Source organism: Microtus oregoni, unplaced genomic scaffold (assembly GCF_018167655.1).
Source record: "Microtus oregoni isolate MIOR12 unplaced genomic scaffold, Mior012 000041F_ref0000270, whole genome shotgun sequence".
NCBI classification, from domain to species: domain Eukaryota; kingdom Metazoa; phylum Chordata; class Mammalia; order Rodentia; family Cricetidae; genus Microtus; species Microtus oregoni.
This window is the reverse complement of record NW_024543208.1, coordinates 18,439,665-18,466,670: the sequence shown is the minus strand read 5'-3', so window position 1 is coordinate 18,466,670 and position 27,006 is coordinate 18,439,665. Positions and strand designations below refer to the sequence as shown.

General features: G+C 40.4%; 1 protein-coding gene across 7 annotated transcripts in view; it reads left to right on the top strand.

Annotated features, from left to right (window-relative positions):
- Window positions 1–9,810: 9,810 nt before the first annotated feature.
- The window catches only part of Cfap97 (cilia and flagella associated protein 97), a 30,507-nt gene continuing 13,311 nt past the window's right edge, over window positions 9,811–27,006 (top strand). For 2 of the 7 annotated variants that reach the window (XM_041632283.1, XM_041632276.1), the window contains exons 1-4: window positions 9,965–9,976; window positions 11,051–11,108; window positions 16,132–16,182; window positions 17,256–18,370. In XM_041632283.1, coding sequence (XP_041488217.1) covers window positions 16,136–16,182; window positions 17,256–18,370 — 1,162 coding nt within the window. In that variant the 5' untranslated portion in view covers window positions 9,965–9,976; window positions 11,051–11,108; window positions 16,132–16,135. Of the gene's footprint in view, window positions 9,977–11,050; window positions 11,109–16,131; window positions 16,183–17,255; window positions 18,371–27,006 lie in introns of all 7 variants that reach the window. The other 5 variants (XM_041632280.1, XM_041632281.1, XM_041632279.1 and 2 more) reach the window with 5 other exon arrangements.

Below are 27,006 nucleotides of genomic sequence, written 5' to 3'. Positions count from 1 at the left end.
GTTTTCTGTCTCAATTTCTTGCAATCTGTCATTTCCTTAATCCTCGTGGCCCTACCCAGATACTCCCAGCTGATTCTTGCTGGAGCCGACAAATGATTAAATGAGAAGATATCTAATTTAGATAGGATTTATGTAATGTCAGTTGTGAACATTAGCAGTTTTATCATTTTTGTCTTATCACTAAAATAGTTGTTAATCTGAGTGCAAAGATACAAGCCTTAGAAAAACCTAATAAAACAGATCACCGAGATATTCAAATCCAGACAGAGGAATTTAATGGAGAACCAATTTCAGCATTGCATTGTAAGAATAGAAATGAACAGCCTAAGGTTTTCAGACAAGCAAACTTAATATATCCAGTAACTTTATAGGAATTGCCAAATCGCAGAGACTCTGTTACAGCTCACTGGTCTCCTCTGCAAATGTTAGATTTAAGGCAATTCAAGAAGCAATAGTCTCATATGGCATGCATTCACCTTTTGTGAAGCAGATGTTAAACTCGTGGTCAGTTTGTAATAGAATTATCCCAAAGACTGGATAGAAGGGGCTGGAGAGATGGCTCAGTGGTTAAGAGCATTGCCTGCTCTTCCAAAGGTTCTGAGCTCAATTCCCAGCAACCACTTGGTGGCTCACAACCATCTGTAATGAGATCTGGTGCCCTCTTCTGGCTTGCAGACATACACACAGACAGAATATTGTATACATAATAAATAAATAAATATTTTTTAAAAAGACTGGATAGAATTGGTTAAAGCTGTTTTTAGATATGCAGAAGGTGTGGCAAAGGCAGGCTTTGGACTAATGAATGTAGGTCAGCAAGGAATATTTAAAGTAATCCTTTGCCTTCCTGAAACCCATTTGGCCTCCGGTTCAGTCATTTCCTGCCATCATAGAGGAAATTCCTTCCCAGAGCAATTAAAGAACCTAATACCTATTTTTAAAAAGCTGTACTCCTTTGGATAACAAAACAGCTATAGAAAAGAAAATCAAAAATTCAGGAGAAACCATAAAGCAAGTATTTTGGCCAACTTCCATAAATGAACAAAGACCAAAATTAAAAATTATGAATAAATGATGTTATCATTGAAGATCTGGTAGACACAGATGCAGATGCAATAATAATTTCATCAGAATCTTGACTAGATGCCAATCAGGATAACTGGCTCTTCAGGATGTAAATGTCAGTTCAGTTTTTAGGAGTTGGAACTTTATCTCAGGTAAAGCAGAGCATGAGATGGGTCAGATTTATAGGCCAGAAGGACAGGGAGAAATATTACAGCCATAAGTGGCTAACATAGCAATGAATTTATGTGGCCATGATTTGTTGCAGCAATGGAATACTCAGATTAACATTCCCCCAATCTTAGAAACAAACCATAAATTAACATATGTTTCTGGGGGAAAATATTACAAGATATTATAAAGAACAATAAATTGTACAAGAACAGAGCGCAAGAGCTGCTGATATTTCAAAGGCACCAAGAGCTCTACCTTTAAAATGGTTGACAGACAAACCTGTATGGGTTAAGTAATGGCCTTTAACAATAGAGAAACTGCAGGCTTTGGAACAGCTGGTACAGGAGCAACTTGATGCTCAGCATATTGAAGAACCAACCAGCCCTTGGAATTCTCCTATATTTGTTGTTAAAAAGAAATCTGGAAAATGAAGAATGGTAAAAGATTTAAAAGCTGTTAATAAGGTGATTCAGCCAATGAGCTCTACAGTGTGGGATTCCTTTGCCTTCCTAAATGATGGCCTCTTATAGTTATTGATTTAAAAGATTGTTTCTTCACTATACCTTTACAAGAAAAGGACAGAGAAAAAATTGCCTTCACAGTGCCTACTTGTAATAATTCTCAGCCTGCTACGAGATATCAGAAAGATTCTCTCACAGGGAATGTTAAATAGCCCCACCCTGTGCCAATATTTTGTAAGTCAGCAATTTCCTGAATCTGTAGTTTACTGTGACATGGACAATATTTTGCTATCTGATTCAAATGTAGATACTTTAGATAAAGGCCAGACAGTGGTGGCACATACTTTTAATCCCAGCAGCCACACTAGTTGGCCATAGAGGCCAGGAGGTGGTGGTGCACGCCTTTAAGCATAGTACAGCACTAGAGAGGAACATAAAACAGGAAACAGGTCTCACTCTCAGTCTCAATCTGAGGATTTATAGAGGCAGGATCACTTTTTGTTTCCAGTCTGAAGATTCATAGAGTTAGTAAGAGCTCTCTAGTGACTTGGCTGCTTTGCTTTTCTGATCTGATTTTCAGATATAGGTTAAACCCCTATATCTGCCTCTGGATTTTTATTACTCGTGTTACAGATTTCACATGGAAGATGAAGTCAGAGACTTAAAATAACCCCTAACATTTAATTCTAATAGACTAGTATATACGTGAATTATTTTAGGCAACTATTTAAAAACAAATGTGTTTCTCATTTTTGAAAACTTTTAAGATTTTTAAATTTATGTGGGTGTTTTGCTTGCATGTGTGTTTGTGCTCCCTGTTCTTGCAGTGCTCACAGCAAGAAGAGAACACAGTTCCCCCAGAACTGAAGTATAGGAATTGCTGTGAGCCACCATGTGGATGCTGGAAACTGAAATCATCTTTTTTTAAAATATTTATTTATTATGTGTACAATACTCTGTATGTCTGCAGGCCAGAAGAGGGCACTAGATGTCATTACAGATGGTTGTGAGCGACCATGTGGTTGCCGGGAATTGAACCCAGGACCTTTGGAAGAGCAGGCAATGCTCTTAACCTCTGAGCCATCTCTCCAGCCCCAGGATGCTGGAAACTGAACCTGGCTCCTCTTTAACATCCCTAAGTGTTCTTAACCACTGAGCTATCTCTCCAGTCCCAAGCTTTTTGCTTTTTAATGGTAATTGATGTTCATGGGACATTGTGCCTTGTGCCACATGACTAAGTGAGAAGTACTAGGCATATCATCACCAATCCCACAGATACTGCTGATAATGGCAAACGGGGAGATGGAGGCACCAGAGATAATTAACTAACTTGCTCACAAAGCGAGTACTCATTAGAGCTAGGATTTGGCATCACCCCACATGGGGATAACTTCTGTTTGTACACTGACCCTCTGTATCACAGCATCTCTGAAGAACTCAGTGATTTTAGCATCTCATGATACAAAGGAGCAAAAACTGGGTATAATAAGCCCATGGGTCTAAGACTAGTGTGCTCTGCTTTAAAATGTCTCTTTCCAGGTAGTCACTGTTGAGCTCTAACAGTTCTCTCACAACAGTTTAGTATATATTTTATTTTATGTGTGTGTGGGGGGCCTGAGTGTAAGTATGTGCACCGTGTATGTACTCTTGCCCACAGAGGCAAGAGTTCAGGGAAGTGCATCAGACCCCTGGAATTTGAGCCACCCTAAGTAGGTGCTGGGCACCAAACCCGAGTCTTCTGGAAGAGGGAAGAGCAGCAAGTTCTCTGAACTGCTGGGCCACCTCTCCAGCCCCAAGAGAAAATTAAGAAATAATATATTTTTTTTTGCTAGTGTATTCTGACAGGCTATAATCAAATGCACCATAAGGCTATCTGCATCACCTTGTAGAAATCTAAGATGGGAATGGCTTCTGGCTGAACTCCCAAGGGTAAATGAACATAAGGAGGAACTGGCAATTTTTAAATGCCAGATAAAGCAGGTGTACACCACTGATCTTTGACTAAGAATGAATTAGTAATGTTCATAGAATATGAACCTCTGAATAAAATTTTAAAATATATGTAAGTTATAGTGAGTGGGGTTCCATATTAGTAAGTAAAAACAGTCATATCAGAAACTTATGCAAAGTCAGAAAGTTAGAGATTTTGGAACAGTCAGCCCTGAATGAGATGTCTCCATCAAATCCCTCCCCTCAGGGCTAAGGGAACACTCTCAGAAGGTGAGGCAGAAAGAGCAGAGGGGATGGAGGACACTGAGAAAACAAGGCCCCCTAATCAACATGAGCAAAGCTCACATGAACTCACAGAGACTGAAGCGGCAAGCACAGGGCCTGCACAGGCCGGCACCAGGTCCTCTGTGTAGACATTATGGCTTCCAGTTAGTGGGTCTTTGATTCTTACGTCTTCTCTCGGACTCTTTTCTTTCCATTTGTTTGTCTTGTCCAACTTAGATGTGAGAGTTTTTATCTGATTGTATTTTATTTTGTTGTATGTTACTATTATCTCTTAGAAGCCTATTCTTTTCTAATGAGAGACAGAAAGGGAATGAATGGATCTGGATGGGAGGGAAGGCAGGGAGGAACTGGGAAGAGCAGAGGTAAAGAAAACTGTAATTGGGATATATTATGTGAGAAAAGAATCCATTTTAAATAAAAGGGATAAAAAGAAAACTTACCCAAAGTCATTAATCTTTAAAAAGAAACAGATTTTAAATTACTGAACGTTATATCAGCTTATATATGAGCAAACCACTATCAAGGTATATCACAAAGCTGGGCACATTTCCTGTTGACCAGAAGTCAGGGATTATGATGTCAGCTCTCATTGCATTGTGAACTACCTCCAAATAAGTCACCTATTTCTCGATTTTGTGGGTCAGATGTGTGGGCTGGTATCAGCTGCAGACCCTGCTCTTCCAGGCTGGGTCTGTAGTGGAGAGGTAGCCAAGTGGCACACAGCCTAGAAGACCATGTGTTCTTACCTCCAAGAGGTTAGCTTGGGCTTCTTTGTGACAGTGTCAGGATTCAAATTTGCTGGTTTTCTTTTTTTTAAGCTGTTGTTGTGTTACATTTGCCCCCTTTGGTGCCCTCAGGAGAAAACAGGGAACAGTATGCATGGGGATTTCCTGTTTTAGTATATTTGTATGAACATGTGTTGGGGGTGCCGTTCAGTGGCTAGGAGACTCTGGATCCTGTGGTGCTGGAGATATAGGCCATTGTAAGCACCAGCTGTAAGTTCTGGGAACTGAATTCAGGCCTTCTGACAAATGCTTCTAACCACGGAGACATCCCACCACCACCACTCCTGCGCCCTTCATGATGAGTGTTTAAAAGCATGGCTCTTTGGTTAGCCTTTTAATGACCTACCACTATTTGGCAGAATACATTAATCAGTTTTTGGTGGATCATCCGGCTAGTTGTTACTAAAAACATATTAAGTTCCCATTTCTGGCCCTAGGGATGTAGAATCCTTAGAATCTTCCATTGGATGGGACAGCATCAGAGGGCAGAGAGAACTGATATTTATGTCTGCTTGTTGTGAAGTTGATAATAGACCCTATCCATAAAAATTTCATTTTTACTAATACATTAAAATTTTCAGTTATAAAACCTAAAACTAAATGCCAGTCATTCTAGCAGACACCTTTAATCACAGCACTCAGGAGCCAGAGGCAGGTGGATTGCCATGAGTTTTGAGGCCAGCAGGGTCTACAGAGGGAGTTTCAGGACAGCCAGGGCTATATAGAGAAACCCTTTCTTGAAAAATCAAAACAAAAACAAACAAAAACAAAAAGTAAATTCAACCGGACTTTTATATCTAATATTAGTGATTGGCAAGTTACAAGTTAAGACTATTCAATAACTTTTTTTTTTCAAGACAGTGTTTCTCTGTGTAACAGTACTGGCTGTCCTGGAACTTGCTCTGTTGACCAGGTTAGCTTCAAACTCACAGAGATCTTCCTGCCTCTGCCACCTAAGTACTGGAATTAAAGGCGTGCACCACCACTGCTCGGCTGATTATTTGATAACTTATGACCCCCAAATGCATAGAGGTTAGTTAAGCTTTTTGAATTCTGTATTTGTTGGGGGCAGAGAAAAATTGATCACTATGGTCTGAATGTTTAAGTTTCCCTCTAAATTCCTATGTTGGACCCTAATCACCAGTGATTGGCTAATAGGTGTGACTAATGGTTATGAAAATAGTTACGGCATATACATGACCTGTATGGATGATGTTAGAGTCTCTTAAAAGCAGAAGGCTGTAGAGATGGTTCTGACTGCTCTTCCAGGGGACCAGAATGAGATTTTCACCACCCACATAGCTCATACATCTGTAACACCAGCCTATGGGCTTCCAGCACTTTCTGGCTTCCTTAGGCATGGCACCCAGGCAAAAAACCCATACACAGAAAATATAAAGGCTAAAAAAATGTCTAAGGGGGCTATGAACCAGGTGGTGGGGCAAGCCTGTAATCCTAGACTTAGAGGAGGATCAAGAGTTCAAGGCCATCCTCAGCTACTTGGTGAGTTTGAAGACAGCCTGAGTTCCAGGAAACCCTGTCTCAAGAAGCCAAGACAGCTGCCTTGACTCTTACACCAAGTGATGGATCATATAGGAGCCACCTCTGAACCAGGAGTTAAGACTTCACCAGAACACTTATCTGCTGGCACCGTGGCCTCTCACTTTCCTTCCTCCAAAACTGTGAAAGAGGAGCTACACACTCTACAGAACTTGTTGCAACAGCCGGAAGGACAAACACCAGTGATGAGCCAAGACTTAAAAAAAAAAAAAAAGATTCAGTCTCTGCATCATTATCAAACCAGATGTTTTCATTGTAAAATACACAAAACAGAAAATTCACCATCATAACCATTTTCACACCGTGTAGTAGTAAATACCTTCATATTGTGACTCACTACTATCCATGTCCAGAACTTTTCCTATCAGCCAGCCTGTGTAGACTCTGCCATCAAACACTTTGCCATTCCCCCACCCAACAGCCCCGCCACACTCATTGTTTAATTCCCATGGATTTGACTGTACTAAGCCTCATAGAAATGGAATCATTGGTCCTTTCTGACTAGCTTATATCATTTAGCATCATATCTTTAAACTTCACATCAGAGCATGTATTAGGATTCCATTCTTTCTTGTGGCTGGATAATATCCCGTCTATATTTTGAGCATTGTGGATAATAATGTTTATGAATCTGGAGGTACAAATATCTGAGAAGCTGCTTTGAATTCTTTTGGGCATATATCCTGAAATGGAATTGCTAGATCATACAATTCTATTTAATATTTTCAAGGAAATGCAATAGAATTTCCTATTTTGCTGTTTTCCACATCAACTGTGCAAAAGGCTACCTTTTTTTTTTTTTGAGTCTTTGCCATCTTGTTATTTTGGTTTTTACAAGTTTTTTTTATTTATTTATTATGTATACAGTATTCTGCCTGCATGCCAGAAGACGGCACCAGATCTCATTATAGATGGTCATAAAGCCATGTGTTGTGGGAATTGGAACTCAGGACCTCTGAAAGAGTAGCCAGTGTTCTTAACCACTGAGCCATCTCTCTAGCCCCCCAAAATATGTATTTTTTATAACTGTCCTAGTAGGGCTAAAACGTACTTTGACTGTTTTGTATGTTTGATGTGTGGGTACAGGAGTGTCACAGTGAAGTTGTTTTTGTATATCCAATGAGTGGGTACAGGAGTGTCACAGTGAAGATGCAGAGGTTAATGAGTAGCAGCCAGTTCTGTGGAATCTGGAAATTCAGGCTGTCAGGTTTGCTTTGGAAATATTTTTACCAACATAACCATCTTCTTGCCCCTGGATGTTTTATTGTATAGGATCTACTTTTGATCGTCCGAAAAGCATGTCTACCCACCACGTGCAGCTTCCTAAGGCTTCACTGATTTCGACTTGCATCCCTTTAATGCATAGTGTCTATGTAACTACTTTTTTATTGCTGTGACAAAACACCATGACCAAGGCAGCTTATCAAATGAAGCGTTTAATTAGGTTTCCAGTTTCAGGGGGTTTGGAGTGCATGATGGCTGGGCAGAGGCACAGCTAGAGTAGCTGAGAGCTCTTTCAGGATCCAAGATGCAAAGAGGCACACTGGGAAATAGCCCAAGTCAAAAGAGACCTCAAAGCTCACCCCGAGGGCCACACCTCCAACAAGGTCATACCTCCTAAGCCTCCCCAAATAGTTGTGGCAACAGGGGACTTAAGTATTCAAATATGAGCCCATAGAAGCCTTTCTCACTAAGCCATCACACTTAGTGAAGTCCCCATGTTCTCCTTCCTGTGCTGTTGGCTATTTATATTTCCTTTGGAGAAACGGCTGCTCAAATACTTGCGTCTACCCTGTAAATCAGTGCCAAAGTATCTTCATGAAATAAAATTAAGTGAAATCCTTTCTTTTAGTCAACAAAATGGGAAAAGTGTTTCTCTTTTTTAGTCATCAGGACCAAGAAAATATGAAAATTCATTGTTCAAAATAAGAGTTCTTTCTTGAGTGTGATGGCTCTGATTGTGACCACACACACATATTTGCCTAGAAACACCTAGGGAATTATCAGAGCTTGCATCTGGGTGTGCCTGTGAGGGTGTGTCTGTGAGGTGTGTCCAGAGACATCAGGTGGGCTCAGATCTCATCAATGGCCTGATGCTTGGTGGATTCATATGTTGCCATTATTAGCAGGCTCTGAAAGAGAGGAGGTGGGGCCTAGGTGGATGGCGGTCACAACAGTCTCTAGAGTTAGACCTTGCCCTAGGCTCTTCCTGTAGGGCAGATTCTTGAGCTGTACAATTACAGGAACTGCTCCATGGTGCCATGGAGGACAGAAGCCTCTCAAAATGTGAGTCAAACACCTCTTTCTTCGTTGTGTTAGGTATGTTAAGTCGGGGTTTGTTTTTTTGTAGTTGCATATAAGTGCTCTCTGAGAGCATGACAAGCTGCTACAAAGTTAGAGGTATAAAAACAACTCAGATTTCTTTGGATTAGGGTTGTGGAGGTCAGAAGTCTAAAATCAAGGCAGATTTGAGTTCTTTCAGGATAGAAACCATTTCTTCCTTCTCTTTGGCTTTCCAGAGCTGTGTGCATTCCTTGGCTCACTGACTCCTCCCCACATCACACAACTCCTTTATGGCACAAATCCTATAACAGAATGGAAGTTCAACAACAAGAAATCAAGGCACTCAATGTCTATAGAGAACATTTTTAGATTGCATAGCGTGCACCTCCATCATCAGTTGAAGGGCCTTACTTTTCCTTGGGGGGGGGGGAGCGGTTTTGAAACAGGGTTTCTTTGTACCTTTGGAACCTGTCCCGGAATTAGCTCTTGTAGATCAGGCTGGCCTCGAACTCATACAGAGATCTGCCTGCCTCTGCCTCCCAGTGCTGGGATTAAAGGCATGCGCCACTATTGCCAGACTCCAGTCTTAGGTTGTCTGCCCCTGGTGCACATTAACTTTGCTTGAACTGCATTATTTTTTTCTTTGACACTGGTCTCTCGATATAGCCCTGGCTGACCTGGAAGTCGCTAGGTAGTCCAGGCTGGCCTTGATTCCTTTTCCATTTCTCCTGAGATTAAAGGCATGTGCCACCACGACTGGTATGTGTGAACAGAGCTTTGCTGAAATAAAATACCACAAAGACACAGTCGCCCTCTACTTTTATTATTGTAGTCTTGTTACAGAAGTACAAGATTACAGCGATTCTTTGTAGGAAATCGTCCGGATGTCTAGACCTACCGCTACGTCGTGGGTAAGCGAACCGATGATGCCCTGGACAGACGGGAAGCCTTGGTTGGCTTCTTCCCGCACGCGTGCCAGTACTCGCGAGGCCCCGCCGAGAAGCTGTCGCTCCTGCTGCGAGGGCCTGATCTCTGTGACGAGGTCTCCGGGATCTACCGACGCCTGGAGCGAAGCCGGGATCCTCTTCAGCAGAGACTCGGCTCCCCGACCTCCCCGCCTTTCCTCTTCCGCTCATTCGGTCCCCGGAAGCTCCCGCCGGCGCTCACGCACGCGCGCACTTCGGTTAGGCTCCGAGGAGGGCGAACGGTGGAGGCGTGGCTGCGCGTGCGCAGGGCAAGTGAGGACCGGAACGCCCGACTCGGCGCGAGAGTCTGTAGCGGTCGCAGTTCCCAGGTGAGCGGCTCGCGGGCTTCCGTATCCGGTCGGTCCGCAGCGGGCGGGCCACCGTCCCTTCCCAGCGATCGGGGTCCGTTTCCCCGGTTCGGAGCCCGACCTGACGGAGCCGAGCACCCGGGGTGGGTACCACCGCACCTCCGCGGGAGGTCGCAGGCCGTCCTCAGCACTCGGCACCGCCACCCAGGCCTCGCCAGCCCCGCGGGCGGCGTGGTAACCGCTACAGGAACGGCGGGCGGGGGCACCAGCCCTCCTCCCGTGGAAACGGTAGCCCGGCCCGCCGGACGCGGGAGGTGGCGTGGAGGCGGGGTCCGAGCCCCCCTCAGCTGTGGCCACTGCTGCCCCTCTGTGGGTTCTTGAACCCGAACCCACAGACTTTTGGCTTCTACGTCTCAGAGTCTGGAGAGGGTACTTAATGGGGTCGTGGACAAAGCCTCAAATTCCTGAAAAACAGGTGTACAGTTTGGGACAAGATTTTTGCAAACCCAAATTGGGGCCCTGTAATATATATCTCAACAGATGAGGACTATCACAAATGTGCAAAATGACATCTTTTAATTCCAGGTTATTTATGTATTCTTTCTGGTGTATCGTGGAAGCACTTTTTTTTTTTTTTTTTTTTTTGCTTTTTGAGACAGGATTTCTCTGCACAACAGCCCTAGCTGTTCTGGAGCTAGCTCTGTTGACTAGTCTGGTCTCTAACTCACAGATCCAGTGAAAGCATTATTTCTATTTCTAGCTCTGTGTGAGTCAGTGTTCAAGAAACTTCCAGGTAGTTTTGACAGAAGCCTGTATGGATTCACCAGAGGGTTATAATGGTCTGACGAACTGGTGTGTTGTAAGATAATCTTAACTGTCCTGTAAGACCATCATTGTAAACTGAAGTGCAGCAACTTTGATGTAAATTTTAACAGAAGAACTGCTAACGGGTGAGACTGTCATATAAGTTTTCCTGGAAGTTAAGTCAAGTCACTGGCTGCTCTTAACAGAAACGCAGTGTAAACACCACCTCAGAAATATCATGTGCACTAGGAAGTGGGCCACCTCTTAACAAGAAAATTATCAAGTAAGCTAAAAGGCTGGTAGTTTGATTTGCTTTGCATAGGAAGCAAGGAGCAAGAACCTGGGCTGAGTCTTAAGTCTCTAGACTCCTTTGTGGGATAGACATTCTCTAAATGTTTGCCTAATTTTTGTAGATCTTTTTTAGACTTTGGGAATGTAAAGGTGAACAAGACATCAGGAACTCCTGGTCTGGTAAGAACGGTACCACCTCCTCCTCACCCCATCCCCTCTTCTTTACATGTTTCAGGGGCCATTGGTCTCTAGCGCCAGAGCTCAAGTAATCTCTTAATTCAGCCTCGCTGGTAGTTGGCATGATAAGGAGACTACCGTAGGCAAAGTTTTTGACAAATCTTTTGTTATCTTCTCGTTCTGCTGTTGGGCCCTGGAAATTAATGGAAAAGCCAGCTTGTGTGTAGAGGCCCAAAGGACAACTTCAGGTGCTGTTCACACAGAGGAATTTTAGAGCAGAACCTAAGTAGCATGATTTCTCATTGATCTTAATAAGAAAAACCCAGAGTCAGATATCGGGGTAAATGCTGAAAGATCAGAGAAGAAGCCAGCCACTAGAGTTCTTACCTCCACAGAATCCTCAGAACCAAAGAGGCAAATCCTGTCTCCAGATGTCCAGAACCAAAGAGGCAAATCCTGTCTCTACAGATGTTCAGAACCAAAGAGGCAATTCCTGTCTCTACAGATGTTCAGACTGAATGAAATACACTTCCTCTCCTGCTTTCTATTGCTCTCCGCCCAGCCACATCCCTTCCTGTCCACCTTCCCAGCACTGCCTGGATAAAGGTGTGTGCCACTGCCTGGCCTCTATAGATAACTAGTGGCTAGCTCTGCACTCTGATCTTCGGGCAAGCTTTATTTGTTAGATTACAAACAAAACCACCACAACCACACCATCGCATGATGAAACTGAAGAGGAGGGGCCCAAGGTTATTAAAAAAACAGCCTTAGTTTATCCAGTTACTATACAAGAAGGACCACCAGATGATAGCCATTCTCAAGGCTATGCAGAAGTTTCCTATGAAGGAAACCTATCATCTCTCCCTGTACCTCTCTATTTACCCTCCAAAATCTCTATGGTAATTCTAGTCAGCCAGTTGTGGACTCCGCCCATGATTCAAGGTTTAACTTTATTAGCAGTTTTGGATTGTCAGTGCGAACAAATATCCCATAACAAAGCTTTAAGCCTGGCATGCCTGACTCAGTTTATCCTTTTTCACACACTAAGCATATTTCCTCTTATTATTGTACCTACACTGTAGTCATTATAGCAGTGGGAAATGTTAAAAATCCAGTGGAATCTCTTCTAGCAGGTCAACTTATGATTTGTCTCCTCAACTTCGTATTTAAAATATGTACATGTTATTCTTCCAGTACAGGTAACTATGTATTTTTTCATTTATATATACTAACTACAGGTAACTATATATGTAATATATATATATATATATATATATATATATATATACACACACTACCAGTTCCACAAACTTTGCAAGTAAATTACGTAGTAAATGTTGAAGTTGTAATGGGAAAGCTGTCTGAGGCAGTACATAAACCCATGAATAGAACTGTGTTCCAGTAAAACCATCTGCATAAATATAATAAGCCAGAGTTGGTCCTGAGTAGTAGTTTGCTGGCCTGGGATCTAAATAGTTCATGAAATAATAATTTTGCCATATGCAGTTTTTAGTGTGTTACAAGTAATTCTGTGATTACACCCATTTCTACTTTTTATGTTTTTATCTTTATAAGCGTCTGCAAATGAAGTTGTGATTCAAAGAGTTTATGGCTCATTTATGTCTCTGAACAAATTGTCAAATGTCTTTTTAGAACCTTTTCAGGTGCTAGAGAGATGGCTCAGTGGTTAACAGCCTGCACTGTTCTTCCAGAAGCCCCACATGGTGCATCTCACAGCAGCCTGTAACTCTAGTTATAGGTCGATACACTCTGACACACCCTATGGGACTTCACAGGTACTGCACTCAGGTATACACGTGTGCATATACAGACACATGCACAAGCACACACACCATGTTCTGCTGTTTGTATGGCTAGTCCTGGGTGTCTCTGTGCCTTATACAAAGACTCTAGACAACAACTCTGTACCTCAGGTCATAGACATCATATTTGTAGTAAAGAAAACATTAAATCTCTAATCTTAAATATCAAGTCATTGAAATTTATTTAAAATACTTGGTGGGACTTCACCTGACTTCTACTACAAGAACTACTATTCATAAAGTTAATTTAAAGCAGCAATAGATATTTCTGTACTGATAAGTTTAAATCTTTCTGAATAGAAAAGTCTCCATTCCTTTGCCCTTGATTCCATGCTTCCTTTGTTAAAGTGACCCTGGAATATTTACCTTGTTTCAGGAGGACAAGATGTGAGTGTCCTATTACTTAGGTTATAAAATATCAAAATTGCAAATTCCTGATGAAAAATATATCCAAAAAAGATAATGTATAGCTAAAGCATATAATCTACATTTGCTGAAATTTTTTGATAAGGGATAAAGGGGATTCGTACCTTTATCTTTTAAAAATCAAATTTTAATTTTATAAATTATTTGAGAACAGAGTTTGATGTCTATACAGATAAATAGATAGCTAAAACTGCCCTAGATATGTGAGGGGATTCTGCTGGGCATCAAGATTTCTGCCTCTAACCTTTACTTTCAGTCCTCCTCTGACAGTTTGAATTGTTAATTTCTAAAGAAGACATTAATCTATGCTCACATCTTGAAACTAGAGTCTTGAATTTTATCAACTATAAATTTTGTAGCATGATGCTTCTTAATGGTCTTCACTTCTGTTTGGATCTAGGTTTGTGCTAGACTTTTGCTGATTTGTACTTTTATTAATCTTTACTTAGGTTATAAAATATCAAAATTTCCTGGACATTATATGTGACATTTGTGAACCTGCTTATCACCATAATTTAACTTATATTTCATGTTTAAGTATTTCGAATACCTAACAAGTTACAGTTATAAATCTAGCCAAGGAAATAATTCTAAACACTTACACATTGCTTATAAAATTACAGATTTATGGGCTGGAGAGATGACTCAGTGGTTAAGAGCACTGATAGTTCTTCCAGAGGACCTGAGTTCAATTCCCAGCAACTACATGGTGGCTCACAACCATCTGTAATGAGATCTGGCGCCCTCTTCTGGCCTGCAGGCATACATGGAGGCAGAATGCTGTATATGTAAAAAATAAATAAATAAATAAAATCTTTTTAAAAAAGAAAAAAATGAAATATTTAAAAAATTACAGATTTAACAATCAGATTCCCTAAAGCATTTAAACATAGGTTACAGTCAACATTTTACAAGTCTAAGTAGGAAGTGTAGCTCAGTGGCAGAGAGCTTATCTAGCATGTCTAAGACCTCAGGTTTAATCCTCAACACTGCAAATTGTAAATAAGTAAATGAATTAAAATTTATGACTAGCTGGGCATGGTTGCACATGCCTTTAATCCCTTTTTCCTGAGGCTGAAGTAAACTAGTCTCTGAGTTTGGGACCAGCCTGGTCCACATAGCAAGTTCCAGACCAGGCAAGGCCACAGAGTGAGACTGTGCCTCAACAAAGCAAAAAAAACAAAATTTATTTCTAATATATAAGAAGATTTCTAAACAGGAGAAGTTACTCTTCTGATAAAATGTGTGAATACACATACTTACTTTGACATTGTTAATGATAGAAATTTTATTACTTCTTAAATTATTTTCATACTTTTTGTTGTTTCTCTGTGGCTGTCCTGGAACTCACTTTGTAGATCAGGCTGGCCTCGAACTCACAGAGATCCACCTGCCTCTGCCTCTCAAGTGTTTGGATTAAAGACATGCACCACATGCGCCACTACCTGGTTTCCATTCTTTATTTCGTGTCTTTCCTTGGGCTGTAGGGCCACGCAATAGTAAATATAATTTATTCAGTGTGTCCTGGCTTCTGTAGATACACATTACATAATCTTCTAGTGCCCAATTTACTGTGCTGGAATTAATTATAATTTAAATTTGTACCTGCTTGCCTGGTTGGCTCCTTATTAATAATCGAAACGTTTGTATGTCTGTTTTTCAATATAACACTTATTTGTCCATTTTTAAATTTTATTGTGGGCTTAAGAGTTCCTGCTGAATTTTTCATGTATATATATATATATATTGAACTTGTACAGTGTCAGCCCTTTTAAATTTCGAGATGGTTGAACTGATCAATTTAATTGAGTTGATAAGTGCCTAGATTAGTTTTAAAAAATACCTCAGAATGTAATTGTGAGGGCATTCTGGAGGTGGTTGGCGGGGGGGGGGGGGGGGAGATCATGCATGTGGGTAGTAGCATCCCACTGGCTTAAAGGATTGACCCTGATGGAATGCGAGAGGGGAGAGCCTACAGCTGCAGCCTCTTTGCTTTCTCTCTACCATGAGATGTGCAGCTCTGCTTTGCATCCTCCCTTTTTGTGTTGGATCATGAACCAACCTTCCTTAAGCTACCTCGTGTTAAGTGTTCTTTCACAAGAGCAAACTAACTGTCTCCTTGGTTTCATTACCATTACTACAGGCTTATCTGATTATTATGCTAACAGTTCAAAGGCTACAGTAAGATGCTGATTCTTTGCTTCCAGTAATAACATCAGCTGCCAGGGACTCTTTGTCTTGTTATTTATGTGTGTATGTGACTGGATATTTTGATTGAAGGCATGTGTGTGCACCATGTGTATGCCTAGTGTCTGTGGAGGCCAGAAGAGGATATGGATCTCCCTGTACTAGAATTACAACCATCATGTGGGTGCTGAGAATCTGGGTCCTCTGAAAGCACTAATTCATTGAATTGACTCTCCAACTTCTTCCTTTTAGGTTTTTGCGGGGTTTGTTTTTAATGGAGGGTAGGATTGGAAACTGAAGACTAAACTAAGATTATCACTAATAACACGATACTGCTTTTAGGTCACCATGATAACAGAGTGAAGAAATACTTTGTAAAGACTATAGCTTTATAGTAATCTTTTCAGTTTAGTCTGATTGGGTTGGGGTAGTAAGATATTTTACCTGAACTCTTAAAATCATTGTTTATGTGCATAAACCTATACATCCAGTAATTTAAGTAACAGTGTCCTTACTCCATACAAACAATGTCTATTTAGAAGTTAATTTATTTCCTCTGATGTTGAATTTCATGTGTTTTTTGATCTTAGACAGATGACCAATAGCTGCAAAGTGTCTCATACCAGACCCCCTTTGATGCAGTGAGTCATGTATAGTCTGTGGTGATATTTCCTGCATTACATTATAGCTTGTGATCAAATACTCAGAAATTTATTTGGAAGCCACCTGTACAGCCTGTTTTTGTATCTTGGGGATTTCTCTTGCTCAATGAGAATGAGGGGGGGCTAGAGAATTTAATAGAAGTCACAGCTCTGTGTGCTTCGATTCAATATCTGCAGTAAGATAACAGAATAGGGTGATCAGCAAGTAGTAAAATGCTGAAGCTCACTGATTTATGTCACATTATTACCATCAGATTAATTGGTGATTGAAGTGGCTTAGCTGATGCTAATATCAACTATGATGATTAACCGTGATTAGCAGTGTGATTTGATTGAGAGATGCCTGGGAGAGATTAACAAAGCACACCTGAGTGTGTCTGTGAGGCCACGTTCAGGGACAGTTCAATCAGCAGGGCTTTTCCCTAACGATGGATTTGTTGGGTTGGTAGAAATTGAAGAATGGCGCCTGATGAGAGTAAGTAGATGACTGACTGGGGTGTCATGGAAGGGCCTGTCGTGTACCTTGGCTCTGCTTCTTGGCTGAGCTAAAATAAATAGTTCCTTGAGTTGTTTTGTTTTGGTGTTTTGTCCTAGTGACGAAATAAATGGCTAAAAGCCTGTCTTTCCTCATTTAAACTCTAATTTATACTGTGCAGAAGGGAGGTTTCATTTGGGCTAAGATACTGCTGTTTGTGATATGCCTTCCCCAATGATCTCTTGTTTTCTTGTGAGCTCTGAGACTATTGGTAAAATCCCAAGTACCCCATAATGACCTCACAAACTTCTTTTATTTTTAATAGTTCTCTTTCTCGATGGAGGCTTTTTGAGACAGGATGTCTTTGTGTAGCCTTGGCTGTCCTGTAACTGGGCTGGCCTTGAACTCACAGAGATCGGTCTGCCTCTGCCTCCTAAGTGCTGGAATTAAAGATGTGCACCACCACTGCCTAGCCGATAGTTCTCTTTTTGTACTGCCAACATTTCTCATTTTGGAAAATAAAAATAAAACATATTTAGAAATTACTCCGGTCTGATGGTTGAACGTTTCTTTTCAGATATACTTTTGACATCATGGATCGATATGGAGATATATCAGAAGGTGAAGTGGACCATTCTTTCTTTGACAGTGATTTTGAAGATGCAAAAAAGTGTGACAGTAATTTAGTTTTTGACAAGCAAAATGATAACCTTAAGGAAAGAATAGATAAGGACACCAAAAATGTAAACTTGAAATTTGAAATACAAGATGATGACCTTAAAGAGAGAATAGATAATGATACCGAAAATGTGAACTTGGAACTTGGAATCAAAACAAAGGAAAATTACCTTACTCAGAAAGGAAATGAAAGAAAAGCAAAAGTTTCCTCAAAGGAATACCATGTAGAAAATGATCCTACACAATCAAGAAGTTCCTCGTTGTCGACCGCTTCTTCAAGATCAAAAAAATCGTGTGATGATGCAAAAGGACATAAATTACACTTGTCTGTTGCAAATAGAATTCCTAAAATTGTAAAAGGTGAGGACGATTACTACACAGATGGAGAGGAAAGCAGTGATGATGGGAAAAAATTCCATGTGAGGGCCAAGTCAGCTAAGCCCTCCAACAACTTAAAAAAAAATGCAAATAAAAAGTATTCCAAAATCAGCTCCTCCTCTTCTTTGTCTTCCTCATCTTCAAGGTCAAGTTCAGACTGCTCAGACACAGGATCTGATACCCATAAATCTGATTCACGCTCATCATCAAGGAAACATGCTTCTGGTGTAACCCTCTCGTCACCAAAACAGAGGTGTAAATCAGGAAGAAAATCAGTGACTACACAGCCTGCAAGTGCTAAACCAAAAGCTGGTAACTACAATGAGGAATCAGAGGATGCTGTAACAGACGTAACTCCTTTGTCAACACCAGACATCAGCCCTATCCAGTCCTTTGAACAAGGCACGTCACGTGATCAGAAAGTAAAAGTTAAAAGGCAAGAAAATGTGAGCCGGGATGTGTATGAGGATGTGGAGGCTTTAAAACATGAGCCAAGACCTCTGAAATCAGCCAGAAGGAAAGAAAAGCAAGGGCAGAATTTTGCTCCAAAATCATCAGTGTTAGATGCAAATCTAGACCATAGATCCAAACAGAAAGTCTTACATGACACCATGGACCTTAATCATCTGCTGAAAGGTAATTTTTGAAATTCTGTATATTAAGCTTGAATATTAGAAACTAAACATATATATGCTATAAATGTGCATGGATTTTTGTAGTCAATGTCTTTGAGATGATTGACATTTTAATAACTTGCCAGATATATTCTATTATGTTATAAAAACACTTTGAATATTATTTGAATTGTCAGATAATTGCAAAGATAATCAATTAGGTCCAGAAATTTGGACTAGTTTTCAATTCCTCTCAAACTCAGAATGCTACCACTCTTCTGAGGCAGTTCTGTCTTTATTCTTGAGCTAGCAGTAAGCATCTGCCCTGGTTTACACCATTCACCTTCAGACATGGCGGTGTCCAGAGAAACACTTCCTCTAGCTCTCGGAGTGCAAGAATCTTTTAAAGAAGGATCTCCAGACAATGTGCACTTAGTTCTGTTTTCACAAATTGACTTAGTTACACTCTTCATTCCTGAACTAGTCATTGACCAGGGGAGAGATACCCAAAGCCAATCACACTCCTGCTGGAGTTAGGGCAGGCAACTGGAAGGCCCAAGGTCTGTGTTGGAGGAAGGTAGAAAGAGGTGCAAATTGGGGCAATTAGGTTTGTTCACTGCAGTTCCTCGGACTTCAGGGTGTGTATAGATCACCCTAGAATCTCATTCAAATGCATATGGTAAAAGTAGAACCCAGACAGCTAAACAATTAACCCTGCCAGTGCTGATTGCATTTCTGCTTCCTGGAGGATCAGAGTTCCTATCTGTTTTCTCCACGCATACTATGATGTGTGTGACAACAGAAACAGTGATAAACAAGAGCTGGAAAGATGGCTCAGTGATTAAGAGCACTTGCTGTTCTTGCCAGAGGACCTAGGTTTGGTTCCCAACACACCCATGATCATCTGTTCATAACCATCTCTATCTACAGTTCCAGGAGGTCCAACACCCTCTTCTGGCCTTGTTAGAAACTGCATATACGTGGTGCATGTACATACATTGTGGGCAAACACCCATACATACAAAAATAAAGAACCCTGAAAAAATAGATACAGCGTCCTTCTTACCATCTAAACTTATTCTAAAACTGAGCTGGATGCTAAGAATCTATATATACCTAGTTTTTAAGTAAGAACAATGATTACCATCCCCCAATTCCTGAGCACTTAGCATACTTACAGTTAAAATACCGTGGAAATTTTTCAGTACGAAATGTAGAAGCGAGATCCAGTTTTTCGCTGTATAGTGGCAAGCCCTGCTGTAAGAAACTTGCAGTAGCTCTTCTGGCCTTTTGTTGTGACAGGGTCTGTATAGCCTAGGCTGGCCATGAGCTTTTATGATCCTCCTACTTCTGAATTCTGAGGGCTGGAGTTAAAGTCTTGTAACAAAGGCAGAGGAACAAAGGGGACATTTTGCTAAGTAGAATATTTACTGGTGGACTCCATGAAAGTCTTTATAGTAAAACACTGCAAACTATTTTTCAGTTGTATAAACGGCATCTTTAGTTTTCCAAAATTATTATTCATGCTCAGTTTACAGCATGAAGCTTTTCAGATCCTCGAAACTTTTCTGTATTTTCCACCATGCACCTAAACCTTGGGCTTGATACAGTTGATCCCCACTTGTGCCTTTCTTTGTTCATCTTATACTCCATCACTTTCACGTTCCCCAGACGGGCTTTTCTAGGCTGCTTTGACTCATCTGTTTGTTCCATAGTGTTCACTGCTTGCAAGGTCAATCCCCTTAATGTAGGAAAGATGATCACGCCAATGCAGAACGTGTTTAAAATCTTCTAGTAGAACATGATCCTGACAGCAAACAGCTGAGACTGGAGTTCAGCACACTGTGTCCTCCCAATGTAAACATTTTCAAGAAAAGAACTTACCATTTCCTGTAATGAGTTTTGAGTAAAAAAATTTCACAAATTGCCATGTAGTAAACAGTGTAAAATAGTGGTTTGTAAGATTGTTGCTTACTGAATATAAATAGATATTAATAAAGATTAATAAAAGGGTATAAACAGATATCTCAGTGTAGTCAGTGGAATGGTGAAACAGTATTGAATTGGGCACTTAGTGAAGTAGATGAGACTCTGGGAGCTGAAGCACAAAGCTCTAGGCTTTGGTGTTATTGACATGTTCATGAACTAAACAGTAACTCTTTATAGGCTGTGGTACTTGATATAATTGCAAGAGTCCAGTCTAGACTGAGAGTTGTGGTGTTCACCAAAAACTAATAGATCAGTGTGGCCTGGTACTAGAAACATAATTTTAACACACCTTGAGAGATTAGTACAATTTCAGCTCTATAAGGAGGTTGACTTGAGGAAGTCCCATTCCTCACAATGTCCAAATACTGTGTTGGAATTAGATATTTAACCTTGGAATAGAAATCCTTGACTAAGCATTGAGGGACTTAGAAAATGGAGCAGTAAACACATTTTGATACAAGATTATATCATGAGTCTGATATGTTTGGTAAACATTTAAGGAGCTTAATGAACTGGATTAAATATACATTTCATACTTCATGTATATAAAATTGGATCACTTTTGAAGGACTCTGAAAGGGCAAAGTAAAAACATTTTAGAAATTTATAACTTTAAATTTTATCTCTACTTTTGAGAAGGAAATTATAAGAGGAAGAATTGAGACTGAAGAAGCATTGATAGTGAAGAAACCAGTTACAGTTTTTCTTTCACTAAGGTATCTGTGTGGGTATTATGGAGGGGATTAAGGGAAATGCTCTACAGACCCATTGCTGTCCATGAGAGAGGAGGCCTATTCTGATGCGATCAACTTCCAGCACGCCTTGCCTGGCAGTACAGTTTCATCTCTTTGTTATGGGCAGATTAGCATTGTGAAGACCTCAGACACCATTACCTCGTATTACCAAGCATTTGAGAAAAAGTGAAGGCAACAGAGGGCCTTCATCATTATGATAACTCTGTTACTGAGAATTGATTCATTTTTAAGCAAGGCTAATGTTTTTTTTTAAAGATTTATTTATTATGTATACAACATTCCTTCCATGTATGCTTGCATGCCAGAAGAGGGCACCAGATCTCATTATAAATGGCTGTGAGCCACCATGTGGTTGCTGGGAATTGAACTCAGGACCTCTGGAAGAACAGTCAGTGCTCTTAACCTCTGAGCCATCTCTCCAGGCCGGCTAATGATTTTTTAGAGATCTATGAGGACAAAGCTATTGTAACTAATAAAAGTAACCTTGCCTTGGCTTTATGCATTCTCTTTGAGGGGCTGCATGACAGTGACACGGTGCAGAAGCAGCAGGGAGAAACCAGCGTCTGTCGTAAGCTAGGCATTTAAAATGGATACAGCTGTTAAACTCTTCCACACACTTTTTTTTTAATGTATGTGTGTACCAGCATGTGTATGTGTAGGGGCACATGTGCCAGAGCATGTGTGTATAGGTCGGAGGACAATTTGTGGGAGTCGGTTCACTCCTTCTACTATGTGGGTCCAGTGGACCAAACCCAGTTTTGCAGGCTCAGCATCAAGGGCCTTTATCTTTTGTGCCATCTTACAGACCCTTTTATTTTTTAATAGAAATATTATGTTGACATTTAATTAGTGTATTGTTACTAACAGGAGAATGGGTAAATATCTTTAGTTTTGGTTTATTTTTTTTTTTGTTCTGTTGAGTTTTTACATATTAAATATTGGTAGATATTAACCCATGGAGGTATTTGGATGCCTCAACCTTTAGGATCCAAAACAAAAAAGTTTAAGAACTCCTAAAAAAAAAAAACTGGAACTAGAAATTATTACTGTAGTAGTCGTTATATTCTGAAGTTTGGAGAAAATCTTTGAGAAAATATTTTTAACTTACTCTTTTAAAAGAAAAAAATGGGGCTGTACTTAAAAACTGTAGGAAGGGAGGCTGAACAATATAAGTAAAAGATTGTAACTTAGAAGACATTGGGGTTGTGTTAAAAAATGAAACTAGGAATATTACTCAGTCTTGAAAAGGAAGCATTATCTGTTCTGCGCTGCAGTGTGGGGGAGGCTGGAACAAGCGAAAGCTTAGGTGAACCGCTGCAGTCTGGCAGCTCTCTAAAGCTCTCGCTGAGCCAGGCCTGAGCTCCAGATCTCCCAGCCATTTAGAAAGGCAGGCATGGTGCTCTGTAGCCCGGGGGGGGGGGGGGGGGGGGGGGGGGGGGGGGGGGACCAAGAGGTGCCCTGGGGCTCACTGGCCAGCCAGCCTACCCTAAATCAATGAGCTCCAGGCCTCAGCGAGAGAGCCTGTCCCAAAAACCCACTGTGGGCAGCTCCTAATAAATGAGCCCGCAGGCTGACCCTTTGCCTACACATGCACATGAACACACACCCCTGCAGATGCATGAGCACATACATACCCACACAGACAATTCTTGTGATTCCTTTTAGCCTAGTCAACATCATGGAGACAGAATTGTCATTTCCAGGGTCTAGACAAAGGGGACAAAGACTGAGGGTTGGTTTTTTTTTTTTTACTTTTTATGATTATAAGTTCTAGTTTTCTAACATACAGCATTATAGAGAATGAGTTGTACTATCACTGAACAAAGAGTACATCTAAATATAACCTGATAAATTCTGGACTTTTTCTGTTTTGCTACAGTCAAAAAGGGAAAACACTAATTCTTTAGATACTGTCTGTTATGGTAACTGTAATACTCCATAAATACCAGTTATACTGGAAGAGAATAAATCAACAAAAATTCAACCCAAAAGGCATTTAATAGTAATAGGAAGAATGAAAAAAGAAGTTTGGAAGAGATGTCAGGTATGTCTCCTTTAAAAAGAGGAAATAGAAGCATCAGCCCTATTAGTATAAAAATAGATTTCAAGTTGTGAAAGGTGCTAAAGGGGACGGGGGGGGGTATTTATATTAATACTTAAGCCATGTACACTAAGAGTACATATTACTAATATTGATATAGTAATATGTACATATGATACTAGCAAATTATATATATATATATATATATATATATATATATCAAAACGGAACTGGACAATAAATTGATAAAGATCAAGCTACCAAGGAGGACTCAAAATCAGACCAAATAAACAGAAAGTAGTTTTTAAAAGTGTAACTATGTATGTGGGCTGCCCTTGATTCGCAGGTACTGGCTCTGGTATACATTGTTTTTAATGTAAGAAAAGAAAAGAAGCAGTAAGTATTGCTACTGAAGAGATTACCCCAGTTCTTGTAGGATAGAGAGACTGAAAAGTAGGGGTGACTGGGCGTTGGGACAGAATTGCCTGAGTGCTTGTTTACCCACGCCAGGTACCTGGACTTGGACCAAACCCAAGAACTCAGTCATAGTCTCTTTGTGGCTAGGTCTCCTCATAGAGGCCTAGCTTCTTCGGAGATGGTGGCCTCACGATAATTAGACTTCTTGGTACTCAGGGTTCCAAGTAGAGCGTTCTGGAAAATAATACATAAGTCTCAGAACTATTTATGTCTTAGCTTCGAGAGTCATGTAGCATCCCTTTATGTTTGCTTGGTTTCTTTTAGATACAGTCTTAGTTTGACTTGACCAGCCTAAAACTTGCTATATAGATCGAGGCTAGCTTTGAACTTGTAGTGATCCTCCTGTCTCTGCCGCCCTGTTGCTGGGATTATAAGCATGGACCACTATACCTCGTGTTGGTAGAAATGGTTATAAGCTTCCCGAACTTAAAGTGGTGGGACATAGACCCTGCCTTTTTTGTTTTTGTTTCTTAAGACACGGTCTCATGTAACCCAGGCTGTAGCTGAGGATGGCCTAGACTGTTTGTCTTCCCTCTGCCCCCTCAGAGCTAGGATCACAAACATATACTACCATGCCAAAGTATTATGTGGTGCTAACCATGAAACGAGGGTTTCAGGCACCCTAGACAAGCACCCTTACCTTCTGAGAGGCATCATCAACCTAGACCTACCTCTTAATGAGATAAATGTCAAATTATAGAAATAGCTTCAAAATCTCTACGACTACTTGTTTCTCCCATATATAAAATGCATTCCCTTTTCCAGCAGTCCAGGTCCAGGCAAGATTCCAGAGGTGTGGTTCAGTGAGTAAACTTTGGGTACCTTGAGCTTCTTCTATTGGGGGAGGTAAGGGATGAGTAATTGTTTTATTCTGAACCCTGTAAGTCCTGGCTCTTATATCGCTTCTGTATTTTCTTTGAAAACTGATCAATTCCTGGTTTTAGATTGTATTTGTCTATCCTGTCTTATATGGATAATGTAAGCCATTGTATTTTCAATGTCCTGCTTGAATATCTTAGCCCAAATCCACCAGTAGGAATTTTTCCCATCTTCCTTGTCCCCATAACAGTGCTGCTAAACAATCGGTCAGTTCTTTCTCTGGCTTCATCAACAACCTTTTGTTTTTTAGATTCATTTTATGTATGTAAGCAGATGTGTGCGTGCAACATGTGTATGCAAATCTCAGAGGAGTCCAGAAGAGGGGCTTGGATCCCCTAGAACTGGAGTTACAGATAGTTGTGAGCCCACAGCTGATAACCAGACCCGTCCTGCAAAAGCAGCAAGTGCTCTGAAACACAGAGCCGCCTCTCCAGCCCCTAGTAACATCTTTCTCCAGGCTCCTCTAGCTCTTAACTGCCATCAGGTGTCACACCTCAAGCCATGAAATTTGGGCTTGTCATAGTAGAATTTCATTTCCTTGTACTAGTACCTGTTGCTCTGATAACAAATCACAAAACTCAAGTTGTATGAAGCAACAACTCAGATGTCTTAAATGATATGATGGAAGTTTCTGTATGTGGCTTCCTTTTAATGATCTGGGGTCTCACATATGACAACCTCAAGTTACTATCAGGTATGTGTAGCTCTAGGCACAAGTATTCCTGCAAACAAAGTGTGTGTGTGTGTGTGTGTGTGTGTGTGTGTGTGTGTGTACAGAGCCCGTAGGCTTGAAAGTCACAAACTGGGCCCAGATCTCATATCAGGGAGCTCACTTCCTCCTGTAACTACACCTTCAGGGACTGTTACACTTCTGCTAGACTTTAAGGGTACCTGCATGCATGTGGCAAACACACACACACACACATACACATATACATAAATAAAATTGATCTTGGGGATTAGAGATGATTCAATGGCTAAGAGTACTGGCTGCTCTTTAAGAGTACGTGGATTTGATTCCTAGCACCTGTATGGCAGCTCACAGCCATCTGTAACTCCAGTTCCAGAGAATCTGACACTCTCTTCCAGCCTCCCAGGGTACCAGGCATAACACCCATACTCATAAATAAAATTAAAAAAATAAAAATAAAATGAATCTTTAAAAATTTATATTAAAGGTACATACAGAGAAATTCTGTCTCAAAAAAAGGAAAAAATGTTATATTTAAAATGAATTAAAACTTACCATTTTGACAATACTCTGTTGGTCAGAGCTGTAAGAAGCCTACAAAAATCCAAAGGAGGGGAACACAAAATAATGTCACAAAATTTCTCATCTAGCAAGTTTTTAATTGGCAGGCAGGTAAGACATCTTGTAGGGCCAGAGATAAGGCTCAGCAGATAAGAGCACTAGTTGCTCTTCCAGCCACCACATGCGGCTCACAGTCATCTGTCTTGGGACCTGACCATATACATAAAATATATAAATCTTTTTTTTAATCTTGTAAATTTGGATCTGATATAAAATAGCTATAGTGGGTTTTTCTGTAGAGATCATGACTGTCTACAGAACAGATTTTAATTTTGTTATTTTGAGATGGGTTCATGTATTTCAGACTAGCCTAGAACTCACTAGTAGCTGAGAATGGCCTTGAACTTCCAATTCTTCTGCCTCCACCTCCCAGTGCTAGAATCAGATTGCACTACAGCGCGTGCCACCATTCCCACCCAGTTTTGTGAGACACTAGGAGTCAAACCCAGAGCTACGCGTAGAGCTTGTATGGCATTGCTTCTCAAAGGAAAATTCCGGAGAAAACTATTTATAAATATGTAAGTTTAGATAGATGCATCTACATATCTATATTCCTTTTTCCCACTTGCAATATTTATATTTCTTAAATAAGGAATTTGTTAAAACTTATTTTTCAATGTTTTTATTTAGAAGAATTGGATCATATTTTTTTATGTCAACATGGAGTCACTTTTTAAAAATGTCATAGTAATACCTGTTTTCAGTAAATAAGTACCTTGTTTTGTGGTTTTCAATGAAGGAAAAGTTTAAATACTGCCCTTTGGAGGCTGTTGTTTGATTGTTTAATGAGGTAAACTTTTTATTTATTTATTTATTTTTTACTTTTAAAAAAGTGTCATTAGGAAATGTAGCTTAATTTCCTTTAGAATGAGATTCTAAAAAATTTCATATATAGATATATTGTGTGATGTTTTACTCTTTTGACTTTTGGGAGGGCTACCACCCAGCTCCCAAATAAATCACACATGGAGACTTATTCTTATTTAATTATGAATGGCCATAGCTTGGCTTGTTACTTGCCAGCTTTTCTTAAATTATCCCATCTACATTTTGCTTCTGGGCTTTTCCCTTTTCTTCTGTATATCTTACTTTCACTCTTGACATGTGGCTGGCTGGAGGGCTGGCCCCTGATGTCCTCCTCTCCTGTTCTCCCCCACTTCTCCTTTAATTTATTCTCTGTCTGCCAGCTCCACCTATGCTTGTTC